The sequence below is a fragment of the Hypanus sabinus genome, chromosome X1 (assembly GCF_030144855.1).
Source record: "Hypanus sabinus isolate sHypSab1 chromosome X1, sHypSab1.hap1, whole genome shotgun sequence".
In the NCBI taxonomy this organism is placed as follows: domain Eukaryota; kingdom Metazoa; phylum Chordata; class Chondrichthyes; order Myliobatiformes; family Dasyatidae; genus Hypanus; species Hypanus sabinus.
Window position 1 is genome coordinate 834,653 of NC_082738.1, and position 26,772 is coordinate 861,424.

General features: G+C 45.6%; 1 protein-coding gene across 1 annotated transcript in view; it reads left to right on the plus strand.

The window, feature by feature from the left end:
- Positions 1–26,772, plus strand: part of sumo1 (small ubiquitin like modifier 1) — a 63,683-nt gene that overhangs the window by 12,112 nt on the left and 24,799 nt on the right. Inside the window, exons 2-4 of the mRNA XM_059955673.1 lie at positions 16,120–16,191; positions 16,299–16,376; positions 23,281–23,352. Coding sequence (XP_059811656.1) covers positions 16,120–16,191; positions 16,299–16,376; positions 23,281–23,352 — 222 coding nt within the window. The remainder of the gene's footprint in view (positions 1–16,119; positions 16,192–16,298; positions 16,377–23,280; positions 23,353–26,772) is intronic.

Genomic DNA, 26,772 nt, shown 5'->3' on the forward strand with positions numbered 1-26,772 from the left:
ACCAGAGCACGTGAGAGAATTTTTAGAAGCTTATCGGCAACTTGGGTAAATGCGCTGTTTAAAAAGAAAAGTTTGCCATTCCTGGTTATACTATTTTTCTCTAATTATTGCTGATGGGGAAGATCACACCATCAGTAATCAATTAGATAAACCGAAAAACATGAGCAATAAATGCACAGTATCAAGGAAGTTTCATAATGTAGAATAATATCATACACTATCTCATGATTGGGAAGACAAAATTCAGGTAACTGTACAGTACCAGGATCGTTGAATGTACTTCAGCCTCCTTTCCTTCATTTTTCCCTGTAATACCATGCTCTTCCTCTACTCCTTCCCAATCTGAATATAGATTTATTTACTTATATTTCATGGATTAATAGAGAATATAATAGGAGATATTTAGCCTTTATCTTTGACAAAAAAGAGCGACCCAGGTGATTTGCAATTTTCAGCACTTGGTCTGTAGCCCTGCAGGTCACATATGAGTACTTTTAAAATAAAATAACTGCTTCTGATACTGCACGCAGGTCTGGTAACCTATCTACATTCAAAGTTGCTCAACATCTAACCTCCGTGTGGGAGAGAAAAAGGCTCACTGTTGCTTTCTATCCTTAAAAAAATACTTGTTAATTAGAAATAATAAAGGTACCTTGGAATTCAAGTCCATTATTCCACAAAAGTGCATTGCAAGTAGATATGGTAGCGATGGAGGTATATTACATGCTTGTAGGGCAATGAATATTGGGGGTGTTGCAACTTAACAAAACTCTGCTTACTGCATTGGAGTATTGCGCACCACCACACTACAGGAAGGATGTGGTTTTGCTGGAGAAAATGCAGAGGAGATTCAATAGAATGTTGTCTGGATTGTAGGACTTCAGTTATGGGGAGAGATTGGTTGGGCTGGTTTTGTTTTCCCTGAAGCAAAGAAAGCTGCAGGGTGACCTGATTAAAAACATTTAACATTTTATAAAAGCCATAAATAGGGTAATTTGTCAGAATTTATTCTCTCAAAGTGGAGGTAACAAAAACAAGAGGGCATAGTTTTAAGTACAGATGTCCTGTGTGGGCAAATGAGATTAGTGTAGCTAGACATAAAGAAAGGTGCCAATAGATGAGGTGAGCTGAAAAGACTGTTTTAGTCTTGTATAACTCTATGACTCTACGATCCTAGGACAGTAGGGATGACTGGCAGAACAGTGAAATGCTCCTCTTGCAGGATGTGGGAAGGCAGTGAAATTTCCAGTGTCCCTGGCAAGTACAACTATGAGAAGTGCATCCAGGTGCAGCTTCTAACCAATCCGTGTTCAGGAGTTGGAGCTGGAACTGGATGAACTCCAGACACTCGGGAGGCTGAGGGAGTGTTTGATAGACATATAGAGAGGTAGTTACACCCAAGGTGCAGGACACAAGAAACTGGGTGACAGTCAGGAAGGGGAAAGGGGTTAAGGAGTCAGTGAAGAGTACCCCTGTGGCCATCCCCCTCAACAACAGGTTTATCAATTTATCAATTTGCATACTGGGGGGGGGGTGGTGAAATGACCTAACAGAGGAAAGTCACAGTGATTGGCTCTCTGGCACAGAGTCTGGCTTTGTGACTCAGAAGGCAAGGTGGGGGGGGGGAAGAAGAGGCACACTGTGGTGATCGGGGATTCGCTAGGGGAACGGACAGGAGCTTCTGTGGGCGAGAACGAGATTTCCAGATGGTATGTTGCCTCCCAGGTGTCAGGGTCTAGGACATCTTGGATCAAGCCTTCAGCATTCTTGGATGGGAGGGTGAACAGCTAGTGGTCGTGTAGGTACCAATGACATAGGTAGGATAAGTGATGAGGTTCTGCATAGGGAGTTCAGGGAGTTAGGTGCTAAGTTAAAGAGCTAGACATCCAGGTTATGATTTTGGGATTCCTACCCATGCCACGTGCTAGTGAGGTCAGAACTAGGAAGATTATACAGTTTAATACATGGCTAAGGATCTGGTGTAGAAGGGAGGGATAAGGTTTTTGTATCATTGGGCTGTCTTCCAGGGAAGGTCGGACCTGTACAGAAGGGATGGTTTGTAGTTGAATTGGAGGGGGTTGGGAGAATGGGGAAAGAAGTGGCAGATGGGATATGGTGTAGGGAAGTCTATGGACATGCACTTTGGTAGAAGGAGTAAAGGTGTACGCAATTTTCTAAATGGGGAGAAAATTCAAAAATCTACAAAAAATACAAAAGGGTGTGGAAGTCCTTGTGCCGATTTCCCTGAAGGTTTCCCTTGCATGTTGAGTTGGTTTTAAGGAAGGCAAATACAATGTCAACATTCATTTCAAGAAGTCAAGAGCAAGGATGTAATGCTGAGGCTGTATAACACATTGGTCAGACCGCACTTGCAGTATTGTTAGCAGTTTTGGGCCTCAGATCTAAGGCTGGATGTTCTGGCATTGGAGAGGGCTCAGTGGAGGCACATCAAACTGGGCGTAGAAGACATTCAGCCTCTCAGGGAGTAAAGCATACTGGTCACACTGACAGGCAGGGTAGACTTGTAGTCTATTTGGATAGCAGTAGAAGGATCAGTCTGAGTCAGCATGGATTTATGAAGGGAAAATCATGCTTGACTAATCATCTGGAGTTTTTTGAGGATGTAACTATGAAAATGGACAAGGGAGAGCCAGTGGATGTAGTGTACCTGGACTTCCAGAAAGCTTTTGATAAAGTCAATAGACAATAGACAATAGGTGCAGAAGTAGACCATTCGGCCCCTCGAGTCTGCACCGCCATTCTGAGATCATGGCTGATCATTCACTATCAATACCCAGTCCCTGCCTTGTCCCCATATCCCTTGATTCCCCTATCCATCAGATATCTATCCAGCTCCTTGAAAGCATCCAGAGAATTGGCCTCCACCGTCTTCCGAGGCAGTGCATTCCACACCTCCACAACTCTCTGGGAGAAGAAGCTCTTCCTCAACTCTGTTTTAAATAACTGACCTCTTATTCTCAATCCATGCCCTCTGGTACTGGACTCTCCCAACATCTGGAACATATTTCCTGCCTCAATCCTATCAAATCCTTTAATTATCTTAAACGTTTCAATCAGATCCCCTCTCAATCTCCTCAATTCCAGCGTGTACAAGCCCAATCTCTCCAATCTCTCTGCGTAAGACAGCCCTGCCATCCCAGGAATCAACCTAGTGAATCTACGCTGCACTTCCTCAATTGCCAGAATGTCCTTCCTTAAACCTGGAGACCAAAACTGTACACAATATTCCAGGTGTGGTCTCACCAGGGCCCTGTACAAATGCAAAAGGACGTCCTTGCTCTTGTATTCAATTCCCCTTGTAACAAAGGCCAACATTCCATTTGCCCTCTTTACTGCCTGTTGCACTTGCTCATTCACCTTCATTGACTGGTGAACTAGGACTCCTAGGTCTCTTTGCATTTCTCCCTTACCTAACTCGACACCGTTCAGACAATACTCTGCCCTCTTGTTCCTGCTTCCAAAGTGGATAACTTCACATTTATTCACATTGAATGACATCTGCCAAGTATCTGCCCACTCACTCAGCCTATCCAAGTCTCCCTGTATTCTCCTAACGTCCTCTTCGCATGTCACAATGCCACCCAGTTTAGTATCGTCAGCAAACTTGCCGATAAAGTTTTCAATGTCCTCATCTAAATCATTGACATAAATCGTAAAGAGCTGTGGTCCCAATACAGAGCCCTGTGGTACCCCACTAGTCACCTCCAGCCAGTCCGAGAAACACCCATTCACTGCTACCCTTTGCTTTCTATCTGCCAACCAGTTTTCTATCCATGTTGAAACCCTGCCCCCAATGCCATGAGCTCTGATTTTACTCACCAATCTCCTATGTGGCACCTTATCGAATGCCTTCTGAAAATCTAGGTACACAACATCCACTGGCTTACCCTCGTCTAACGTCCTTGTTACACCCTCAAAAAACTCCAACAAATTAGTCAAGCATGATTTTCCCTTGGTAAATCCATGCTGGCTCGGGCTAATCCTATTACTGCCATCAAGATGTGCCACTATTTCGTCCTTAATAATGGACTCAAGCATCTTCCCCACGACTGACGTTAGGCTAACAGGGCGATAGTTCTCCGTTTTCTCCTTCCCTCCCTTCTTGAAAAGTGGGACAACATTAGCCACTCTCCAATCTTCAGGAACTGATCCTGAATCTAAGGAACATTGGAAAATGATCACCAATGCATCCGCAATTTCCTGAGCCACCTCTTTTAGAACCCTCGGATGCAGACCATCTGGACCCGGGGATTTATTAGCCTTCAGTCCTACCAGTCTACTCATCACAGTTTCTTTCCTAATGTCAATCTGTCTCAATTCCTCTGATATCTTATGACCCTGGCCCATCCATACATCTGGGAGATTGCTTGTGTCCTCCCTGGTGAAGACAGATCTAAAGTATGCATTAAATTCTGTTGCCATTTCCCTGTTTCCCATAACAATTTCTCCCAATTCATTCTTCAAGGGCCAACATTGTTCTTAACTATCTTCTTTCTCTTCACATAGCTAAAAAAGCTTTTGCTATCCCCTTTTATATTCCTGGCTAGACTGAGCTCATACCTGATTTTTTCTCTTCGTATTGCTTTTTTAGTTAAGATCTGCTGTTCCTTAAAACTTTCCCAATCATCTGTATTCCCACTCATCTTAGCCCTGTCATACTTCTTTTTCTTTAATGCTATACAATCTCTGACTTCCTTTGTCAACCACTGTGGCCCCTTCCCACTCTTTGAATCCTTCCTTCTCATTGGAATGAACTGCATTTGCATCTTTTGTATTATGCCCAAGAATATCTGCCACTGCTGATCCACTGTCTTTCCTGCCAGGGCATCCGCCCATTTAACTTTGGCCAGCTCTTCCCTCATGGCTCCGTAGTCTCCTTTATTTAATTGCAACACTGACACCTCTGATCTGCCCCTATCCCTCTCAAATTGTAGATAAAAACTTATCATGTTATGATCACTACTTGCTAATGGCTCCTTTACTTCAAGATCACTTATCAATTCCTGTTCATTACACATCACCAAGTCCAAAATAGCCTCGTTCCTGGTTGGCTCAAGCACAAGCTGTTCCAAAAATACATCCCTTAGACACTCCACAAACTCCCTATCCTGGGGTCCAGCACCTACCTGATTCTCCCAGTTCACCTGCATGTTGAAACTCCCATAACGACTGCATTGCCTTTAGCACATGCCAATGTTAACTCCCTAATCAACTTGTACCCAATATCCACGCTACTGTTTGGGGGCCTGTACACAACACCCATTAGGGTCTTTTTACCCTTACTGTTCCTCAGCTCAATCCACACAGACTCTACTTCCCCTGTTCCCAAGTCACCTCTTGCTAAGGACTGAATCTCATTCCTCACCAACAGGGCCATCCCACCCCCTCTTCCCATATTTCTGTCTCTACGATAGCACGTATACCCTGGTATACTCAATTCCCAGGCCTGATCCCCTTGCAGCCATGTCTCCGTTATCCCAACAATATCGTAGTTCCCCATTTTCATCTGAGCTTCAAGCTCATCTGTCTTATTTCTGACACGACGCGCATCAAGTATAGAATTCTTAGCCCATTCCTCCTCTCTTTGCTTAAAACACTGTCTACTGTACCTAACCCAGCTCCTTGAACTTCCATCGGGCAAATTGCACCCTGAATTTTGATGACCTTCTCAAGATCACCCAAACCTTCTACACATTTAACCCCATGCACCTTCTGACCAACCCTCTGGATCTGGATCCCTGCCCCCTGCACATCTAGTTTAAACCCCCCTGAGCAGCACTGGCAAATACTCCTGCAAGAATGTTAGTACCCCTCCGGTTCAGATGTAGACCATCCCTTCGAAACAGATCCCAATGTCCCTGGAACAAAGACCAATTATCCAAAAACCTGAACCCTTCCTTCCTGCACCATGCTCTCAGCCTCGTATTAATGTGCATAATCATTCCATTCTTCGCCTCACTCACACGTGGCACAGGTAGCAATCCCGAGATTGTCGCCCTGGAGGTCCTGCCTTTCAGCTTCACTCCTAATTCCCTGAACTCTCTAAGCAGGACCCCCTCACTCACCTTACCTACATCATTGGTCCCTACATGGACCACTACATCTGGGTTCATGCCCTCACTCTCAAGAATAGCCTGCACCAGATCTGAGATGTCCCGGACCCTGGCACCAGGGAGGCAACATACCATCCGAGACTCCCGATCTGCCCCACAAAATCTCCTATCTGCCCCCCTAACTATAGAGTCCCCTAAAACTATCGCTCTCTTCTCTTCCCTCCTCCCCTTTCTAGTTGAGGGTTCAACCTCTGTGCATTCCTGGTAGGTCATCCCCATCAACAGTATCCAGTACGGTATACCTATTGTTAATGGGAATGGCCGCAGGGGTGCTCTGCTCTCTCTGCCTGCTCCCCCTGCCTCTCTGGACCATCACCCATCTGCCTACTTCTTGGTTTTTTGGTGTGACTACCTCCTGATAACTCCTATCTATCTCTGCCTCCACCTCCCGAATGGTCCGTAGTTCATCCAGCTCCTGCTCCAACTCCCTAACTCGGGCTGATAGGAGCTGCAGCTGGACGCACCTCTTGCAGGTGTGGTCATCAGGGACAACTGTGTTGACCCTGACTTCCCACATACTGCATACGGAGCACACCACTGCTCTGACTGTCTCCCCCATACCCGAACTGAATTAATAGAATAAGTCTAAAAAGCACCTAGCGACCTTACCTTCTTCCCCTCAGCGAGCAATCACACAGGCTTACCGAAGTCCCCTTACGCCGAAGCCCACTTAGCCAAAGCCCAGGACTCTGCTTCCACGGACTCAGCCCACTTAGCCAAAGCCCAGGACTCTGCTTCCACGGACTCAGCCCACTTAGCCAAAGCCCAGGACTCTGCTTCCACGGACTCAGCCCACTTAGCCAAAGCCCAGGACTCTGCTTCCACGGACTCCGCTGCCCGCTCGACGCTGCCCGCTCTGAAAAGAAGTCCTGCCTTTTAAAGTGCGCGCTCGACGCTGACGTCACTCGCGCCTGCGCAGTTCCCCCTCCTCCACAGGTATTGACCAGGTAGGCTTAAATCCTACCTATACGGTCGAATTCTCTGAGCTCCCAGCTGAATCACAAGCTGTAACTTGCTCCCGATTCAAATGAATCCCACAAAGTCCCACATAGGAGATTAGTGGGCAAAATTAGGGCACATGGTATTGGGGGCAGAGTACTGACATGTATTGAAAATTGGCTGGCTGACAGGAAACAAAGAGTAGCGATTAATGGGTCCCTTTCAGAATGGCAGGCTGTGACCAGTGGGGTACCACAAGGTTCGGTGCTGGGACCGCAGCTGTTTACAATATACATTAATGATTTAGATGAAGGGATTAAAAGTAACATTAGCAAATTTGCTGATGACTCAAAGCTGGGTGGCAGTGTGAAATGTCAGGAGGATGTTATGAGAATGCAGGGTGACTTGGACAGGTTGGGTGAGTGGGCAAATGTATGGCAGATGCAGTTTAATGTGGATAAATGTGAGGTTATCCACTTTGGTGGCAAGAACAGGAAGGCAGATTACCGTAGATTCCGGACTACAGAGCGCACCTGATTAAAAGCCGCACGCTCTAATTTTAGAAAGAAAATCAATTTTGTACTTGTACAGGCCGCACCGGATTTTAAGCCGTAGGTGTCCCACGTTGTAATATGAGATATTTACACAGAAAGATATTACACGTGAGGATTTTTTAACTTTTAATTAAATCCGTATGGTAACATAAACAAATATATATTGCAAATGCTTTTTTTCGAACAGTGCCTGTAACACAGCTACTTTTAAATATACATACGTATCGGTAACACACAAATTACGTTGCGTATACTTTTTTACTGAACAGTGCACGAACAACATTCCAATATCTCCTAATGACTGGTAAAAAAATATATATATACTGCAGCCTACCAGGAAAAGTTATTGATCGCCTTCTTCATCTTCCTCCTGCGCACTAAAACCATCAAAGTCCTTCAGTGTCCGAATTGAATAAAACCTCAGGATCTCGTCACTCACTTCAGTTTCTTTATTGTCGCTCTCACTTGAGCGCACGCGGTCCTCTTCATCACGCAGCAGTCCAGCCTTTCGAAACCCGCTGGTGATGGTGGATGTTGTGACACGGCTCCACGCATTTAGGATCCACTGGCAGACTTGAGTTAAAGATGCTCTTCGCATGCGTCCTTGTTTTGGTAAAGGATTTCTCGCCGCTCGTCATCAAGCCTCCCACTCAACGCGCAGCGCCACTTTAAATGCCCAGTTCACGCTGATGTCCAGTGGCTGCAAATACTTCATGGTGCCCCCAGGAATCACAGCTGGAATTGAGTTTGTACTCTTGATAGCAGCTTTCACTGAACTTCCATTGTCAGCCGCTTAAAAAATCACCATCGGTGGAAGCTTTAGTCCGGATGCTGTGCACCTCAGAACACAAGTAAAATGCGTTCTCTCATGGCCACTTGTTTTCAGTGTGATGGACGAGTCACCTTTTTTATTTACAGTCCGAGTGAGAGGCAGGTCAAATGTCAAAGGTACTTCATCCATATTTATGATATCATCTGGCCCGATGGAATTCTCCGCTATCTTTGAGTGAGTGTGCGGAAGTTAGCAAGCTTTTCCTCGTGGTCGGGAGGGAGCTGCTGACACAGAGTCGTGCGTACCCTGACGGACAGGCCTTTTCGTCTCATAAGTCTAAAACACCACGATGGCCCACCTCTAAAATCTTCGATTTTCATTTTGGTGGCGATTGCTTTAGCCTTCAGTCTGATCTGCACGGTGGAAACACCGCGGCCGCCTGCTCTCTGTGTGTTAACCCAGTCTTCAAGAAAGTTTTCAAGTTCGGGCCATCTGCTATGATTACCTCCGAAACTTTTGTCGTCTTTTTGCATTGACTCAGTTCTTCACGCTGGCGTCTCCACCGTCTCACCATCGATTCATTTATGCCAAGATTATGTGCAGCAGCTCGATTTCCTTCTTCAATCGCCAGATTGATCGCCTTTAACTTAAAAGCTGCATCATATGCTTTTCTTCGAGTGTTTTCCATGTTGATGAGGGTGAGTACAAATGACTGATTTACAATAATTTAATTGTGAAAGTGTGCTTGATTTATCGTACAATTTCATTGGACCTCTGTGAACTACTCATCAATTTTATTGGTCTACTGTTACGAGGCAAAATGTTTTTGGCGGCATGAAAAAAAAACATGCATTAGCCGCACCGTAGTATAGGCCGCAGTGTTGCCGCAGTGTTCAAAGCGTGGGAAAAAAGTAGCGGCTTATAGTCCGGAATTTACGGTACTATCTAAATGGAGTCAAGTTAGGAAAAGGGGAAGTACAACGAGATCGAGGTGTTCTTGTACATCAGTCAATGAAAGCAAGCATGTAGGTACAGCAGGCAGTGAAGAAAGCTAATGGCATGCCGTCCTTTATAACAAGAGGAATTGAGTATAGGAGTAAAGAGGTCCTTCTGCAGCTGTACAGGGCCCTGGTGAGACCCCACCTGGAGTATTGTGTGCAGTTTTGGTCTCCAAATTTCAGGAAGGACATTCTTGCTATTGAGGGTGTGCAGCGTAGGTTCACAAGGTTAATTCCCGGAATGGCAGGATTGTCATATTGTGGCGACCCATTTCCTGGCACATCCGAACCGACTCACAATTAGATAGCCTACGGGGGTTTGCGAGCACAGAGCTTTGGAGCCTCTGCTCCACGGGGGGCAGGTTGAGGGAGGCTTAAAAGTGAGGCTGAAGATTTCGAATAAAGTTTTTTCCTTTGACTGCAGTTACCGACTCCGTGTCGTAATTTTAGCGCTGCGTGTAGCACACCGCTACAATTGGTGACCCCGACGGTTCAAACGATTTTTGGACCAGAAATGACCGACGCCGCCTCTGTTCATGCGGTTTCGTTGAAACTGCTGGGTTTCTGGACACAGCGACCGAACCTATGGTTCCAGCAAGCCGAAGCCCAATTCCACGTTCACCGGATCACCTCAGAAGACACCCGCTACTACTACGTGTTGAGCTCCCTCGACCAGGACACAGCGGCCCAGGTCGCGGAGTTCGTACAGTCGCCCCCGGCGGACGGCAAGTACACGGAATTCAAAGCCCTGCTCCTCAGGACTTTCGGACTCTCACGGCGCGAGCGGGCTGCCCGTTTACTGCACCTGGAAGGCTTGGGCGACAGACCTCCTTCGGCTTTAATGAATGAGATGTTGTCTCTCGCCGACGGACACAAGCCCTGCCTCATGTTTGAGCAGGCATTCCTGGAGCAGTTGCCCGAGGACATATGCCTACTGCTGTCCGACGCGGATTTCAGCGACCCCCGGAAGGTGGCAGCCCGGGCGGACTTGCTGTGGAACGCCAAAAAGGTGAGCGGGGCGTCCATCGCACAGATCTCCCAGCCACGCTCCCGGCAGCAAACCAGTCCAGGCCCGGCTGCAGAGCCCGCCAACCCCCGGCCCAATGAACACTGGTGCTTCTACCACCAGTGGTGGGGCGCAGAAGCCCGCCGTTGTCGCCCGCCCTGCAAGTTCCCGGGAAACGCCAGGGCCAGCCGCCGCTGATGGCTACGGCGGCTGGCCATCGGGATAGCCTCCTGTATGTGTGGGATAGAAGGTCGGGACGCCGGTTTTTGGTCGATACTGGGGCTGAGATCAGCGTTTTACCTCCGACGAGTTACGACACCCGCAGCAGGGCACCGGGTCCCCCCCTGAGGGCCGTGAATGGCAGCACAGTAAGGACCTATGGCACCCGTCAGGTGCAGCTACAGTTCGGCTCCAGCCAGTTCACGTGGGACTTCACACTGGCCGCCGTAGCCCAACCGCTTCTGGGTGCGGATTTTTTGCGAGCTCACAGCCTACTGGTCGACCTGCCCAGGAAGAGACTGGTACACGCCGAGACCTTTCAGACGTTCTCCCTGGGTGCAGCCCAGTTGCCAGCCCCTCACCTCGGCTCCATCACGCTGTCCGACAACGACTTCACCAGGGTCCTGGCAGATTTCCCATCGGTTCTGGCACCGCAGTTCACAGCGGCCATGCCCAGACACGGTGTATAGCACCACATCTCGACCCAGGGACCACCCCTCCATGCTCGCGCTCGGCGGCTTCCCCCGGACAAGCTCCGACTGGCGAAGGAGGAGTTCCAGAGGATGGAGGAATTGGGGATCATCCGGCGGTCCGACAGCCCATGGGCCTCCCCCCGGCACATGGTGCCCAAAGCGACGGGAGGCTGGAGACCGTGCGGCAACTACCGCAGGCTGAACGAGGCTACCACACCGGACCGCTACCCTGTGCCGCACATTCAGGACTTTGCAGCAAACCTGCACGGCGCACGGATCTTCTCCAAGGTAGACCTCGTCCGAGGGTACCATCAAATCCCGATGCATCCTGACGACGTCCCCAAAACAGCTCTCATCACCCCGTTTGGCCTTTTCGAGTTCCACCGCCATGCCGTTCAGCCTGAAGAATGCCGCACAGACGTTCCAGCGGTTAATGGACGCGGTGGGACGGGACCTGGACTTCGCGTTCATCTATTTGGATGACATCTTCATAGCCAGCAGCAGTCGTCAGGAGCATCTGTCCCACCTCCGTCAACTCTGCGCCCGACTGAGTGAGTACGGTCTTACAATCAACCCCGCCAAATGCCAGTTCGGACTCGATACCATTTACTTCCTGGGCCACAGGATTACTAAAGACGGGGCAACCCCTCTGCCCGCTAAGGTAGATGCGGTCCGCCACTTTCCCCGACCCACCACAATCAAAGGCCTTCAGGAATTCGTAGGTATGGTCAATTTCTACCGCCGCTTCCTCCCTTCAGCTGCCCGGATCATGCGCCCCCTGTTCGCCCTGATGTCGGGTCCGAGCAAGGACATTACCTGGGACGAGGAGTCAGCCGCCGCTTTCGTTCAAACGAAGGAAGCTTTGGCGAACGCCGCAATGCTAGTACATCCCAGAATGGACGCCCCTACCGCCCTCACAGTGGACGCATCTAACACGGCAGTCGGTGGGGTGCTGGAGCAACTCATCGCAGGTCACTGGCAACCCCTGGCGTTTTTCAGCAAACACCTGCGGCCACCCGAGCTCAAGTACAGTGCTTTTGACCGGGAACTGTTGGTGCTCTACCTGGCAATCCGGCATTTCAGGTACTTAGAAGGTCGGCCCTTCACCGCGTTCACGGACCACAAACCGCTTACCTTTGCGTTTACGAAAGCGTCCGACCCCTGGTCGTCCCGCCAGCAACGCCACCTGTCCTACATCTCTGAATACACGACGGATGTCCGGCACGTCTTGGGTAAGGACAATGTCGTGGCGGATGCGCTCTCTTGCCCTACCGTTCATGCCCTTTCCCAAGGGGTAGACTTTGAGGCACTGGCAGAGGCGCAGCAGGCGGATGAGGAGATTCCGAGTTACAGAACCGCAGTCTCTGGTTTGCAGCTCCAGGACCTCCCCGTGGGCCCGGGTGAGAGGATCCTACTCTGTGACGTCGCCACCGGCCAGCCCCGTCCCGTCGTCCCGACAGCCTGGCGGCGCCGAGTTTTCGACTCCATTCATAACTTGGCGCATCCCTCCATCCGGACAACTGTCCTGATGGTTTCCAGCAGGTTCGTTTGGCACGGACTCCGCAAACAGGTCAGTGAATGGGCCAAAACGTGCATGCACTGCCAGACGGCCAAGGTGCAGCGGCACACCAAAGCCCCACCGCAGCAGTTCCATCCCGCCCACTGGCGTTTCGACCACATTCATGTGGATATCGTGGGCCCCCTGCCAGTGTCGCGCGGAGCGCGGCACCTCCTGACTATCGTGGACCAGTTCACAAGATGGCCAGAGGCGGTCCCGCTCACCGACACCACCTCCGAATCTTGCGCCTGAGCCCTGATCGCCACCTGGATATCTCGCTTTGGTGTACCGGCCCACATTACCTCCGACAGAGGCGCCCAGTTCACCTCCAACCTGTGGTCAGCTATGGCCAGCCTTTTGGGGACTCAGCTGCACCACACCACTGCCTACCACCCACAGTCGAACGGGCCAGTGGAGCGTTTCCACCGTCACCTGAAGTCGGCCTTCATGGCCCGCCTGCTAGGAGCCAACTGGGCGGACGAGCTTCCTTGGGTCCTACTCGGCATCCGCACAGCGCCCAAGGACGACCTGCACGCCTCGTCGGCCGAGTTGGTATACGGCGCGCCCCTGGTCGTCCCCGGGGAGTTCCTACCAGCCCCACGGGGGCAAGAGGAAGATCCCGCAGCAGTCCTGGGCAGACTACGCGAGAAGCTCGGTAACCTGGACCCCATACCCACTTCACAGCACGGGCGGCACCCGACCTGCGTACCCAAAGACCTACAGAACTGTAAGTTTGTGTTTGTACGAAGGGGCGGGCATCGGCCACCGCTGCAGCGGCCATACGAGGGGCCGTTTATGGTGCTCCGGAACAACGGGACGTTCGTGCTGGACGTTGGGGGGAAAGAGGTGGTTTTCACGGTGGACCGCCTCAAACCGGCCCATGTGGACCTGGCGCAACCGGCCGAGTTTCCGGCACCTCGGCGCAGAGGCCGACCTCCCAAGCAGGTTCTGGCCCAGACTGTGGACATTGGGGGGTGTATCGCCGGTTCTGGGGGGGGGGGGGGGGGGTTATGTGGCGACCCATTTCCTGGCACATCCGAACCGACTCACAGTTAGATAGCCTACGGGGGTTTGCGAGCACAGAGCTTTGGAGCCTCTGCGCCACAGGGGGCAGGTTGAGGGAGGCTTAAAAGTGAGGCTGAAGATTTCGAATAAAGTTTTTTCCTTCGACTGCAGTTACCGACTCCGTGTCGTTATTTTAGTGCTGTGTGTAGCACACCGCTACAATATGTTGAAAGATTGGAGCGACTGGGCTTGTATACACTGGAATTTAGAAGGATGAGAGGGGATCTGATTGAAACATATAAGATTATTAAGGGATTGGACACACTGGAGGCAGGAAGCATGTTCCCGCCGATGGGTGAGTCCAAAACTAGAGGCCACAGTTTAAGAATAAACGGTAGGCCATTTAGAACAGAGATGCGGAAAAACTTTTTCACCCAGAGAGTGGTGGATATGTGGAATGCTCTGCCCCAGAAGGCAGTGGAGGCCAAGTCTCTGGATGCATTCAAGAGAGAGTTAGATAGAGCTCTTATAGATAGCAGGGTCAAGGGATATGGGGAGAGGGCAGGAACGGGGTACTGATTGTGTATGATCAGCCATGATCACAGTGAATGGTGGTGCTGGCTAGAAGGGCTGAATGGCCTACTCCTGCACCTACTGTCTATTGTCTATAATCCTCTAAATTTCCTGCCACATGAGCCTTCTGTCTCTCGTATTGCAGAGTGTCTGTAAATCCTCTGAGAATGCTCCCATTTTCCCTTTCTGATGGAGCCGGAAAGCACAGTTCTTGCTTCCCTGAGAGCTATCTTATCTCTCGATCTTGAAGGCAGCATCACAATCCCTCAGCCTGGCATGGACCTCTGCAGTAAGCCATGGCTTCTGATTTGCCCTCACCTGGATGTGTTTCATGATAGTAACATCCTCAGTACACTTCCCAACGTAGCTACTCACAGAATCCACGTATTCCTTGATGTTAACATGGTTGCTATAAGTTGCAGCCTCCCTGAACATCCTCCAGTTTGTATTATCAAATCAGTCCTGCAATGCAGATTACACCCCCAGGACAGGTTTCCACCACCTTTAGAACTGGTTTGACCCATTTGATTAACCAACACACACAAAATGCTGGTGGAACACAGCAGGCCAGGCAGCCCCTGTAAGGAGAAGCACTGTCGACATTTCGGGCAGAGACATTGACAGTGCTTCTCCTCATAGATGCTGCCTGGCCTGCTGTGTTCCACCAGCATTTTGTGTGTGTTGTTTCAATTTCCAGCATCTGCAGATTTCCTCATGTTGACCCGTTTGATCACTGGTTTGTATGCTGGAATTAACATTACAGAAAAGTGATTTGAGAGTCCAATGTGGGGTCAAGGGACTGATTTATAAGCACCTGGTATGTTAGAGTAAACCAGGTCTCATGTATTTTCACATCTGGTTGCAAACACTACATGCTGGGGGAATTTAGGCAGAACTGTCTTTAGGATTGCATGGCTAAAATCGTTTACGATAATGAAGAGACCATCAGAGTGTTTGGTTTGAAAGTCACAGATGCTGCCATGGAGCTCATGTAGGGCCTCACCAGCATTGGCGGGGGTGGGGTGTGAGGATATATACAGCTACCAACACAATTGTAGTGAACTCTCTTGGTATATAAAACGGTGCCACTGTGGTACAAACTCACCAAATACCACAACCAGATCTTGCACATTTTCAGTTGAAAGTTGTTGTCAAGGCCATTGGCAACATTGGAAGATCACAGCTTTGGCTGCGGTTGTTAGAATCAAGCATTTGGGGGTGTAATTGGGATCAGGGACTGTCTTTGTTCTGTGGTGTGGGGAATATTCAAGAGATGGCCTGTTGCTCTGTTTTTAGGTGTGGGAAATCAGAAAATGAAACTGACTTATTTGTGTGTTTGAAGAGAGTGGGAGCGAGAAGACAAGTAATTGGAGCAGGAACTGATATGTCCTTGTTTCTCTAGAGTGGAAAGGAATGTTGTCGCTGGAGGAGATAGGTATTCAGAGGTTTGAGTGTGTATGAGCAGGAGAATTATAAGGTTGGGAGAGGCAATTTGAATATTGTAAACTGTGGGGAAGATTTTAGGGGTATAAGAATGTAGGAAGTAATTTTGCTGCAGATGGAATCTACACCAGGATTGAAAGGGTGATGGACACGAGGAAATGATAGTTATTGTGTTGTGCTTAAAATAATTTGCATTTGTGTGGTACTGAAGAAGAACAGCATTATACAGTTATATTTCTTATCTATTTATATTCCTTTGCATATAAAATAATGTATTAAATAATTTTGTGATATGCTCCCTGCCTCCATATTCAACAGATGGAAAGATTGACATTCCTATATTCAAGCAAATTCTAATGTGACTCGTTTACACAAGTGCAGATAGCATCCACTTGAGCAACTGTGTTATTTTTGTAACCTAAGTTATCCTTCCTATTGTGATTAGGAGGCAAAGCCTTCCAGCCAGTCGGGAGAAAAGAAGGATGGAGAATATATTAAATTAAAAGTTATAGGTCAAGTAAGTGTCATACCTCAATAACTTTATCTTATTCAGTTTTGATTAAGAATGAATTTATTTCAGATAAATTAAATTAAAGGACATGAAATACACTTTATTTTTGAAAGGACAACAGTGAGATCCATTTCAAAGTGAAAATGACCACACAGCTAAGAAAGCTGAAGGAGTCCTACTGTCAGCGGCAGGTAAGACCACAGACAAAGTCCGATATCATCCTCCTTGCAAGGGACAAATTGTTTCAAATGGAATTAATTATAATAAGTTATTCAGTAATGTTTTCAAGAGCTTGTGTTTTTCTTCAATGCTAAGGTAGGGAAACCATATTTGGACAAATATACACTTATGTCACGATAATACTCTAGATGTGATTTAAAATAAAATTGTCACATCAAATTGCTGCAAGCTGCCAACAATAGCAAAACTTTAATATTGTAATTCACCTTAGTGTTGCTTGACTCAAAAAGTTCCCTGTGGGCATAACTATAATTTTAAGAAACAGCACTTACAATGGTAACGCTGGGTGTTTTTCACAGTTGAGGGAGATGTGGCAGAGAAAATTTCCATGCCTTCAATTATACCTTGCTGCAAAGCAATGCAATACTCAAATCCAAATATCTGAAGTTAGACTAAAATTACAATTTTAAAAGAAAAGATGGGCACTTAAATTGTAAGACCATAAGATTTAGGAGCAGAATTAAACAAATTGGCACATTGACTGTGCTCCACCATTTCATCATGGCCAATCCAATTTTCCTCTCATCTCCAATCTCCTGCCTTCTTTCTGTATTCCTTCATGCCCTGATCAATCAAGAATCTTATCAAACTCTGCCTTAAATATGCATAAAGTCTTGGCCTCCACAGCTGCCTGTGGCAAAGAATTCCAGAGATTCACTATTCTCTAATAAACTCCTCGTCATCTCAGTTCAAAAAGGACACCCCTCTTTTCTGAGGCTGTGTCCTCTGGTCTTAGACTCTCCCATCAAAGAAAACATCTTCTCCACATCCACTTTATCAAGGCTGTTCACCATTCTGTAGGTTTCAATGAGGTCACCCCTCATTCTTCTGAATTCCAGTGAATACAGTCCCAGAGCCATCAAACATTCTTCATAAGTCATTCAATCATGGAATCATTTTCATGAACCTCCTTTGAATCCTCTCCAGATTCAGCACATCCTTTCTAAGAAAGACCATAAGACCACAAGATATAGGAGCAGGAGAAGGCCATTTGGCCCATCGATTCTGCTCCACCATTTAATCATGGCCTGATCCAATTCTTCCAGTCATTCCCACTCCCCTGCTTTCACCCCATACCCTTTGATGCCCTGGCTAATCAAGAACCTACATACATTTCCCAACACTATTCTGTCTGCCACTTTTTTGCCCATTCTTCCAATTTGTGTGAGTCCTGTTGCAATCACATTGCTTCCTCAGTACTACCTGCCCCTCCACCTATCTTTGTATCATACGCAAACTTTGCCACAAAGCCATCAATTCGATTTGCTAAATCGTTGACAAACAATGTGAAAAACAGCAGTCCCAATACTGACCCCTGAGGAACATCACTAGTCACTGGAAGCCAACGAAAAATGCCTGTCAGCCATTCTGCTATCCATGCTGGTATCTTTCCTGTAATGCCATATGATTTTATCTTGGTAAGCAGCCTCATGTGTGACACCTTATCAAACGCCTTCTGAAAATCCAAGTCAATGACATCCACTGCCTCTTCTTTGTCCAACCTGCTTGTTATTTCCTTGAAACACTCTTAACAGATTTGTCAGGCAAGATTTCCCTTTACAGAAACCATGCTGACTTTGAATTATTTTATCATTAGTCTCCATGTACCCTGAAACCTCATCCTCTATAGTGACGACGTTTTGGGCCGAAAGAAGGGTTTCGGCCCAAAGCATCATCTCTACCTCCTCCCATAGATGCAGTCTGGCCTGCTGAGTTCTGCCAGCATTTTGTGTTTTTATTGGTGATTGTAGTGATGACTTGCAGCAGACTGAAAAGCTTGAGCATGTAGATATTAAAAAAGAGGATGTGCTGGAGCTTTTGGAAAGCATCAAGTTGGATAAGTCACTGGGACCGGATGAGATGTACCCCAGGCTACTGTGGGAGGCGAAGGAGGGGATTGCTGAGCCTCTGGCTCTGATTTTTGAATCACGAATGAGGACGGGAGAGGTTCAGGAGGATTGGAGGGTTGCGGATGTTGGTCCTTTATTCAAGAAAGGGAGTAGAGATAACCCAGGAAATTATAGACCAGTGAGTCTTACTTGAGTGGTTGGTAAGTTGATGGGGAAGATCCTGAGAGGCAGGATTTATAAAATTTGGAGAGGCATAATATGATTAGGAATAGTCAGCATGGCTTTGTCAAGTGCAGGTTGTGCCTTACGAGCCTGATTGAATTTTTTGAGGATGTGACTAAATAGTAGAGGTACTTAATGAATACTTCAGTATTCAGTATGGAAAAGGATCTTAGTGATTATAGTGATGACTTGCACCAGACTGAAAAGCTTGAGCATGTAGATATTAAAAAAGAGGATGTGCTGGAGCTTTTGGAAAGCATCAAGTTGGATAAGTCACTGGGACCAGATGAGATGTAACCCAGGCTACTGTGGGAGGCAAGGGAGGAGATTGCTGAGCCTCTGGCGATGATCTTTGCATCATCAATTGGGATGGGAGAGGTTCCGGAGGATTGGAGGGTTGCAGATGTTGTTCCCTTATTCATGAAAGGGAGTAGAGATAGCCCAGGAAATTATAGACCAGCGAGTCTTACCTCAGTGCTTGGTAAACTGATGGAAAAGATGCTGAGAGGCAGGATTTATGAACATTTGGAGAGCTATGATTAGGAATAGTCAGCATGGCTTTGTCAAGGGCAGGTCATGCCTTACAAGCCTGATTGAATTTTTTGAGGATGTGACTAAAGACATTGATGAAGGAAGAGTAGTAGATGTAGTATATATGGATTTCAGCAAGGCATTTGATTAGGTACCCCATGCAAAGCTTATTGAGAGAATAAGAAGACATGGGATCCAAGGGGACAGTGCTTTGTGGATCCAGAACTGGCTTGCCCACAGAAGGCAAAGAGTGGTTGTAGACGAGTCATATTCTGCATGGAGGTCGGTGACCAGTGGAGTGCCTCAGGGATCTGTTCTGGGACCCCTTCTCTTCGTGATTTTTATAAATGACCTGGATGAGGAAGTGGAGGGATGGGTTACTAAGTTTGCTGATGACACAAAGGTTGGAGGTGTTGTGGATAGTGTGGAGGGCTGTCAGAGGTTACAGCGGGGCATTGATAGGATGCAAAACTGGGCTGAGAAGTGGCAGATGGAGTTCAACCTAGATAAGTGTGAAGTGGTTCATTTTGGTAGGTCAAATATGAAGGTAGAATATAGTATTAATGGTAAGACTCTTGGCAGTGTGGAGGATCAGAGGGGTCTGAGTCCATAGGACGCTCAAAGCAGATGCTCAGGTTGACTCTGTGGTTAAGAAGGCATACGGTGTATTGGCCTTCGTCAATCATGGAATTGAATTTAGGAACCGAGAGGTAATGTTGCAGCTACATAGGACCCTGGTCAAACCCTACTTGGAGTACTGTGCTCAGATCTGGTCGCCTCACTATAGGAAGGATGTGGAAACCATAGAAAGGGTGCAGAGGAGATTTACAAGGATGTTGCCTGGATTGGGGAGCATGCCTTATGAGAATAGGTTGAGTGAACTTGGCCTTTTCTCCTTGGAGTGACAGAGGATGAGAGGTGATGGAGGTGTATAAGATGATGAGAGGCATTGACTGTGTGGATAGTCAGAGACATTTTCCCCAGGGCTGAAATGGTTGGCACAAGAAAACACAGGTTTAAGGTGCTTGGGAGGAGGTAACAGAGGAGATGTCAGGGTGAAGTTTTTTACTCAGAGAATGGTGAGTGTGTGGAATGGGCTGCCGGCAATGGTGGTGGAGGCGGATACGATAGGGTCTTTCAAGAGACTTTTGGATAGGCCATGGAGCTTAGTAAAATAGAGGGCTATGGGTAAGCCTAGTAATTTCTAAGGTAGGGACATGTTCGGCACAACTTTGTATGCTGAAGGGCCTGTATTGTGCTGTAGGTTTTCTGTGTTTCTATGTTTTTCTATGAACCTTCTTGACCAACCCTCCCATGTGGGACTTTGTCAAATGCCTTGCTAAACTCCATGTAGACAACATTCTCTTCCTTACCTTCATCCACTTTCCTGGTAACTTCCTCAAAAAAACTCAACAAGATTGGTTAGACGTGATCTACCATGCATAAAGCAATGTTGACTCTCCTTAATCAGTCCATGTCTATCCAAATATATTTCCAGTCCCTTGGAATATCTTCCAATAACTTCCCCTTTCCTCATGTTAGGCTCACTATCCTACAATTTCTTGGTTTATTTTCAGAGCCTTTCTTGAACAGCGGAACAACATTGGTTATACTTCAATCCTCTGGTACTTTACCTGTTGCTAAGGATAATTTAAATATCTCTGCTTGGGCCCCAGCAATTTCAGCTCTTGCCTCCTGTAGGATCCAAGGCAACACCTTGTCAGGCCATGGGGATTTATCCAGCTTGATTTGCCTGAGGACAGCAAACACTTCTTCCTCTGTAATTTGTATTGGGTCTATGAAGTTAATGCCATTTAGCCTCACTTCTGTAGATTCTATGTCTGTCTCCTGAGTAAAAAAAAAATTAAGATCTCCCCAATCTCTTTTGGTTTCACATATGAATTACCATTCTGATCTTCCAGTGGACCAATTTTGTCTCTTGCAGTCGTTTTGCTCTTCACATACCTGTAGAATTTCTTAGGATGTTCCTTTACCTTGTCTGCTTGCGCAACCTCATGCTTCCTTTTATCCCTCCTGATTTCTTTTTGAAGTGTCCTCTTGAATTTCCTATTTTCCATAAGAACCCCATTTGTTCCTACCTGGCTATACCTTTTATCTTAACCGAAGCCTAAATATCTTTCAAAAACCAAGGTTCAATAGAAACATAGAAAACCTACAGCACAATACAGGCTCTTCAGCCCATAACGCTGTGCCAAACATGTACTTACTTTAGAAATGACCTCGGGTTCCATAGCCCTCTATTTTTCTGAGCTCCATTTACCTATCCAGGAGGTTCTTAAAAGACCCTATTGTATCTGTTCAATTGTGCCATTTAATATGAGAAATATATGTGCACTATACATCCTGAAATTCTTTTTCTTCACAGCCATCACGAAAACAAAAGTGGCCCAAAGAATAAGTGACAGTTAAAACATTAGAACCCCAAAGCCCCCCTACTCCCCTCTCCCACACACAAACAGCATCCAAAGCAACTCCCCTCCCCTGCCCCCACCCATTTCCGCAAAAAAGCATCAGCGCTCTCCATCTACCAAGCATGCAATAGCAAAGCCTCCAATAAAGACCATGATCTGCAGCACAACAAAGATATCAACAAGTACAAAACTTCCCATGTTACTTGTCTTTATCTAATTCTGTATCATGTATTCTGGAATTTTTCTGTACGGATTTGGAGAACTAAATGGACAGAGCATCTATTTTATATTTTCACTTCATCTGAATGTGGCTCTTTTGAGCAATGAACTTTTGAAATGTATCATGTTGTAGAGAAATTTGACAATTACTTGCAACATAGCAAGGTACCCTAAAGAGCAATCAAGTCCTAGATATAGTCTTGATGATTAAATCTTAACCAATTAACATGGAGAACTTGCCTGCTGTCCTATGAGAGTTGGCAGAGAATTTTTATAATCATCTGAGGACATGCAAGATCTCAGTTTAATAGTTTGTGTGGATGACTGTATTTATATCAGGTTATTACTCTTCTAACAGTGCATTGGGTGTCAACCTAAATTATGTGCTTAAGTTTCTGGAGTGCTGTTTGAACCTTCAGCCTTCAGACACAAAAGCAAGATTGAAATATACCTGTACTTTTCAAATGGCAGGAATTGCTTTTGCTCTTAAAGTGAACAAGACAGTTAACCACAAAGGAAGTTACTTTGTCACTTTGGTGCAGAAATTAAAGGAAAAAATAGTATTAATATGCATTTCTCAGAAAGATTAATGTATAAGTACAGATTATGTATAAAAAAACAATCTCAAGGATGATGAGATTTACAGTTTTGTTTTATTTAAACATTGTGTGAATAATATAATCAGTAAAGCCAGCTGGGAATAATTGTTGAATCTGCTTTGCCAGAGAACTGAATTATTGGTAATTTGATAGATGATGAATTGGTTTCATAGTGTTGGCTGTGTGCATTGATTAGACACTATTTCAATAACTGGCTAGGTAGGTTTTTTTTTATATTGTCAAAAGTTAATTGTAATATAAAAAATTAAGGCAAAGGATTAAGAGCTCGTCACAATCCATTGTAATTTTTTAAGGAAAACTTCCCAAAGTGAAATATACAAATCAGAGTTGTGCTAAGTACAGCCTGTGCCAAATGCAGTCTATGGGCCTTGGTAATCCAGCAACAAAGCTCAGGCAACTCTGTTCTATTTGCATTTCTTATTTTCTAGTTTCCATTTATAATTTTGTGAGCTTGGAGTTTTGGAAGAGCTCTTGATGTTGCATCGTTGATGGATATTTACTAAATCAGAAGACCAAGGTCTGTTAGTATCAACGACTTGAGATATAGGCAACTTAAAGGGAACATTGAATTCAAAATGGTATGTGACACTCCTTTATCTGCACTAACCAGGCTAAAAGCACAAAAAACTTAATGGATTAACCTCTGCTAAACAGTGGTTAGTTCAATATCAATTTTCTTTTCTTGCGATAAAGCAGTGTATTTCACAAATTTATTACACAAGGCCATTTCTCACACAAAACCCAAACATAATGAACAATTATCTGAAAGTGCAGCTTTGGAACTGACCATTTACGAGAAAATATGGAATGTCTGACCTCCTGTTTTTAAATTTTACTGCTGAGAAAATCTTTGACTTGGGATGAATCATGGCATAATTTCATATGGTCATTTTATTAACTTCCAACAGATTAAACAATAAAAGCTTGCAAGTACAATTTTCTTAATTAAGCACCTTGTCTAATGTGTTTTTTTTAATGCAGGATGTCCCCGCAAATTCACTTCGATTTTTGTTTGAAGGTCAACGCATTACAGATCAGCAAACACCTAAAGAGGTATGGGGGCATTTGATTTGAATGTTCGATTCATAACTTAGATGTACCCCTGAGGAGCTATTGCTTCTCAGAACTACTGTATGTATTTAGCCCTTAGGATAATAGTTCTGCAATATCTTTAAGAATTGATAATTTTAGTGAGGGATTTTGATGCTGCAGACTGGTAAATCCTCTGACTGCTATGAAGTATCTGCGGTACTAAGTTTCGTGCTCTCCAGGCTAGGTATTATGAAGTAATATTTCCTCCTCTTTATTCTAAGTATTCTTTACTCAAATGTCGCTAAAAGACTTTACACCAAACTAATATGAAAATGCTTTCTTATCACATTAAGTTTCTTTGTAGTTCATCCAAGACACTCCTGAAGCTGAATTGCAGATGTGCACTTAGCGTATTGTGTTCAATTCTCATTATAGGAAGGATGTGGAAGCTATGGAGAGGGTGCAGAGGAGATTGACCAGGATGTTGCCTGGTTTGGATAACAAGTCATGTGAAGCAAGGTTAGCAGAGCTGGGACTTTTCTCTTTGTAGCGTAGAATGAGAGGGGACATGATAGAGGTCTACAAGATTATGAGAGGTATATTTAGGGTAGATAGTCAGTACCTGTTTCCCAGGGCATCAATAGCAAACACCAGAGGGCATATGTAAAAAATTAAGGGAGGGAAATTTAGGGGAGACATCAGGGGTAAGTTTTTTACATAGAAGGTTGTGAGTGCCTGGAATGACTTGGTGGTGGAGGCTAAAACATTAGCGGTATTTAAGAGTCTCTTGGACAGGCACATGGATGAAAGAAAAATGGAGGGTTATGGGGTAGTGTGGGTTTAGTACTTTTTTTTAAGGATTATATGGGTTGGCACAACATGGAGGGCTGAAGGGCCTGTACTGTGCTGTAGTGTTCTATGGTTCTAAAACTTCTCAGCTCTGGTACTCAAACAAATTAGAGATAAAATTTTAATCTTATTGATTTAATTGTGCAGTATTCCATATAACCATATAACAATCACAGCACTGAAACAGGCCATCTTAGCCCTCCTAGTCCGTGCCGAACCCTTAATCTCACCTAGTCCCACCTACCCGCACTCAGCCATAACCCTCCACTCCTTTCCTGTCCATATACCTATCCAATTTTACCTTAAATGACACAACTGAACTGGCCTCTACTACTTCTACAGGAAGCTCATTCCACACAGCTATCACTCTTTGAGTAAAGAAATACCCCCTCGTGTTTCCCTTAAACTTCTGCCCCCTAACTCTCAAATCATGTCCTCTAGTTTGAATCTCCCCTACTCTCAATGGAAACAGCCTGTTCACGTCAACTCTATCTATCCCTCTCAAAATTTTAAATACCTCGATCAAATCCCCCCTCAACCTTCTACGCTCCAATGAATAGAGACCTAACTTGTTCAACCTTTCTCTGTAACTTAATTGCTGAAACCCAGGTAACATCCTAGTAAATCGTCTCTGCACTCTCTCTAATTTATTGATATCTTTCCTATAATTCGGTGACCAGAACTGCACACAATATTCCAAATTTGGCCTTACCAATGCCTTGTACAACTTTAGCATTACATCCCAACTTCTGTACTCAATGCTTTGATTTATAAAGGCCAGCGTTCCAAAAGCCCTCTTCACCACCCTATCTACATGAGACTCCACTTTCAGGGAACTATGCACAGTTATTCCTAGATCTCTCTGTTCCTCTGCATTCCTCAATGCCCTACCATTTACTCTGTATGTTCTATTTGGATTATTCCTGCCAAAATGTAGAACCTCACACTTCTCAGCATTAAACTCCATCTGCCAACGTTCAGCCCATTCTTCTAACCGGCATAAATCTCCCTGCAAGCTTTGAAAATCCACCTCATTATCCACAACACCTCCTACCTTAGTATCATCGGCATACTTACTAATCCAATTTACCACCCCATCATCCAGATCATTTATGTATATTACAAACAACATTGGGCCCAAAACAGATCCCTGAGGCACCCCGCTAGTCACCGGCCTCCATCCCGATAAACAATTATCCACCACTACTCTCTGGCATCTCCCATCTAGCCACTGTTGAATCCATTTTATTACTCCAGCATTAATACCTAACGACTGAACCTTCTTAACTAACCTTCCATGTGGAACTTTTGTCAAAGGCTTTGCTGAAGTCCATATAGACTACATCCACTGCCTTACCCTCGTCAACATTCCTCGTAACTTCTTCAAAAAATTCAATAAGGTTTGTCAAACATGATCTTCCACGCACAAATCCATGCTGGCTACTTCTAATCAGATTTCGTCTATCCAGATAATTATAAATACTATCTCTAAGAATACTTTCCATTAATTTACCCACCACTGATGTCAAACTGACAGGTCTATAATTGCTAGGCTTCCTTCTAGAACCCTTTTTAAACAATGGAACCACATGAGCAATACGCCAATCCTCCGGCACAATCCCCGTTTCTAATGACATATTAAAGATCTCCGTCAGAGCTCCTGCTATTTCTACACGAACTTCCCTCAAGGTCCTGGGGAATATCCTGTCAGGACCCAGAGATTTATCCACTTTTAAATTTCTTAAAAGCGCCAGTACCTCCACCTCTTTAATTGTCATAGGTTCCAGAACTTCCTTACTTGTTTCCCACACCTTAGATAATTCAATATCCTTCTCCTTAGTGAATACCGAAGAGAAGAAATCATTCAAAATCTCTCCCATCTCCTTCGGTTCCACACATAGCTGACCACTCTGATTCTCTAAGGGGCCAATTTTATCCCTCACTATCCTCTTGCTTTTAATATAACTGTAGAAACCTTTCGGATTTACTTTCACCTTATTTGCCAAACCAACCTCGTATCTTCTTTTAGATTTTCTAATCTCTTTCTTAAGATTCCTTTTACATTCTTTATATTCCTCGAACAATTCCTTTACTCCATGCTGCCTATATCTATTGTAGACATCCCTCTTTTTCTGAACCAAATTTCTAATATCCCTTGAAAACCATGGTGCTCTCAAACCTTTAACCTTTCCTTTCACCCTAACAGGAACATAAAGATTCTGTACCCTCATAATTTCACCCTTAAATGACCTCCATTTCTCTATTACATCCTTCCCATAAAACAACTTGACCCAATCCACTCTCTCTAAATCCCTTCGCATCCCCTCAAAGTTAGCCTTTCTCCAATCAAAAATCTCAACTCTAGGTCCAGTCCTGTCCTTCTCCATAATTATATTGAAGCTAATGCTATTGTGATCACTGGACCCGAAGTGCTCCCCAACACATACATCTGTCAGCTGACCTATCGCATTCCCTAACAGGAGATCCAACACTGCCCCATCTCTAGTCGGTACTTCTATGTATTGTTGCAAAAAACTATCCTGCACACATTTCTCAAACTTTAAACCATCCAGCCCTTTTACAGAATGAGCT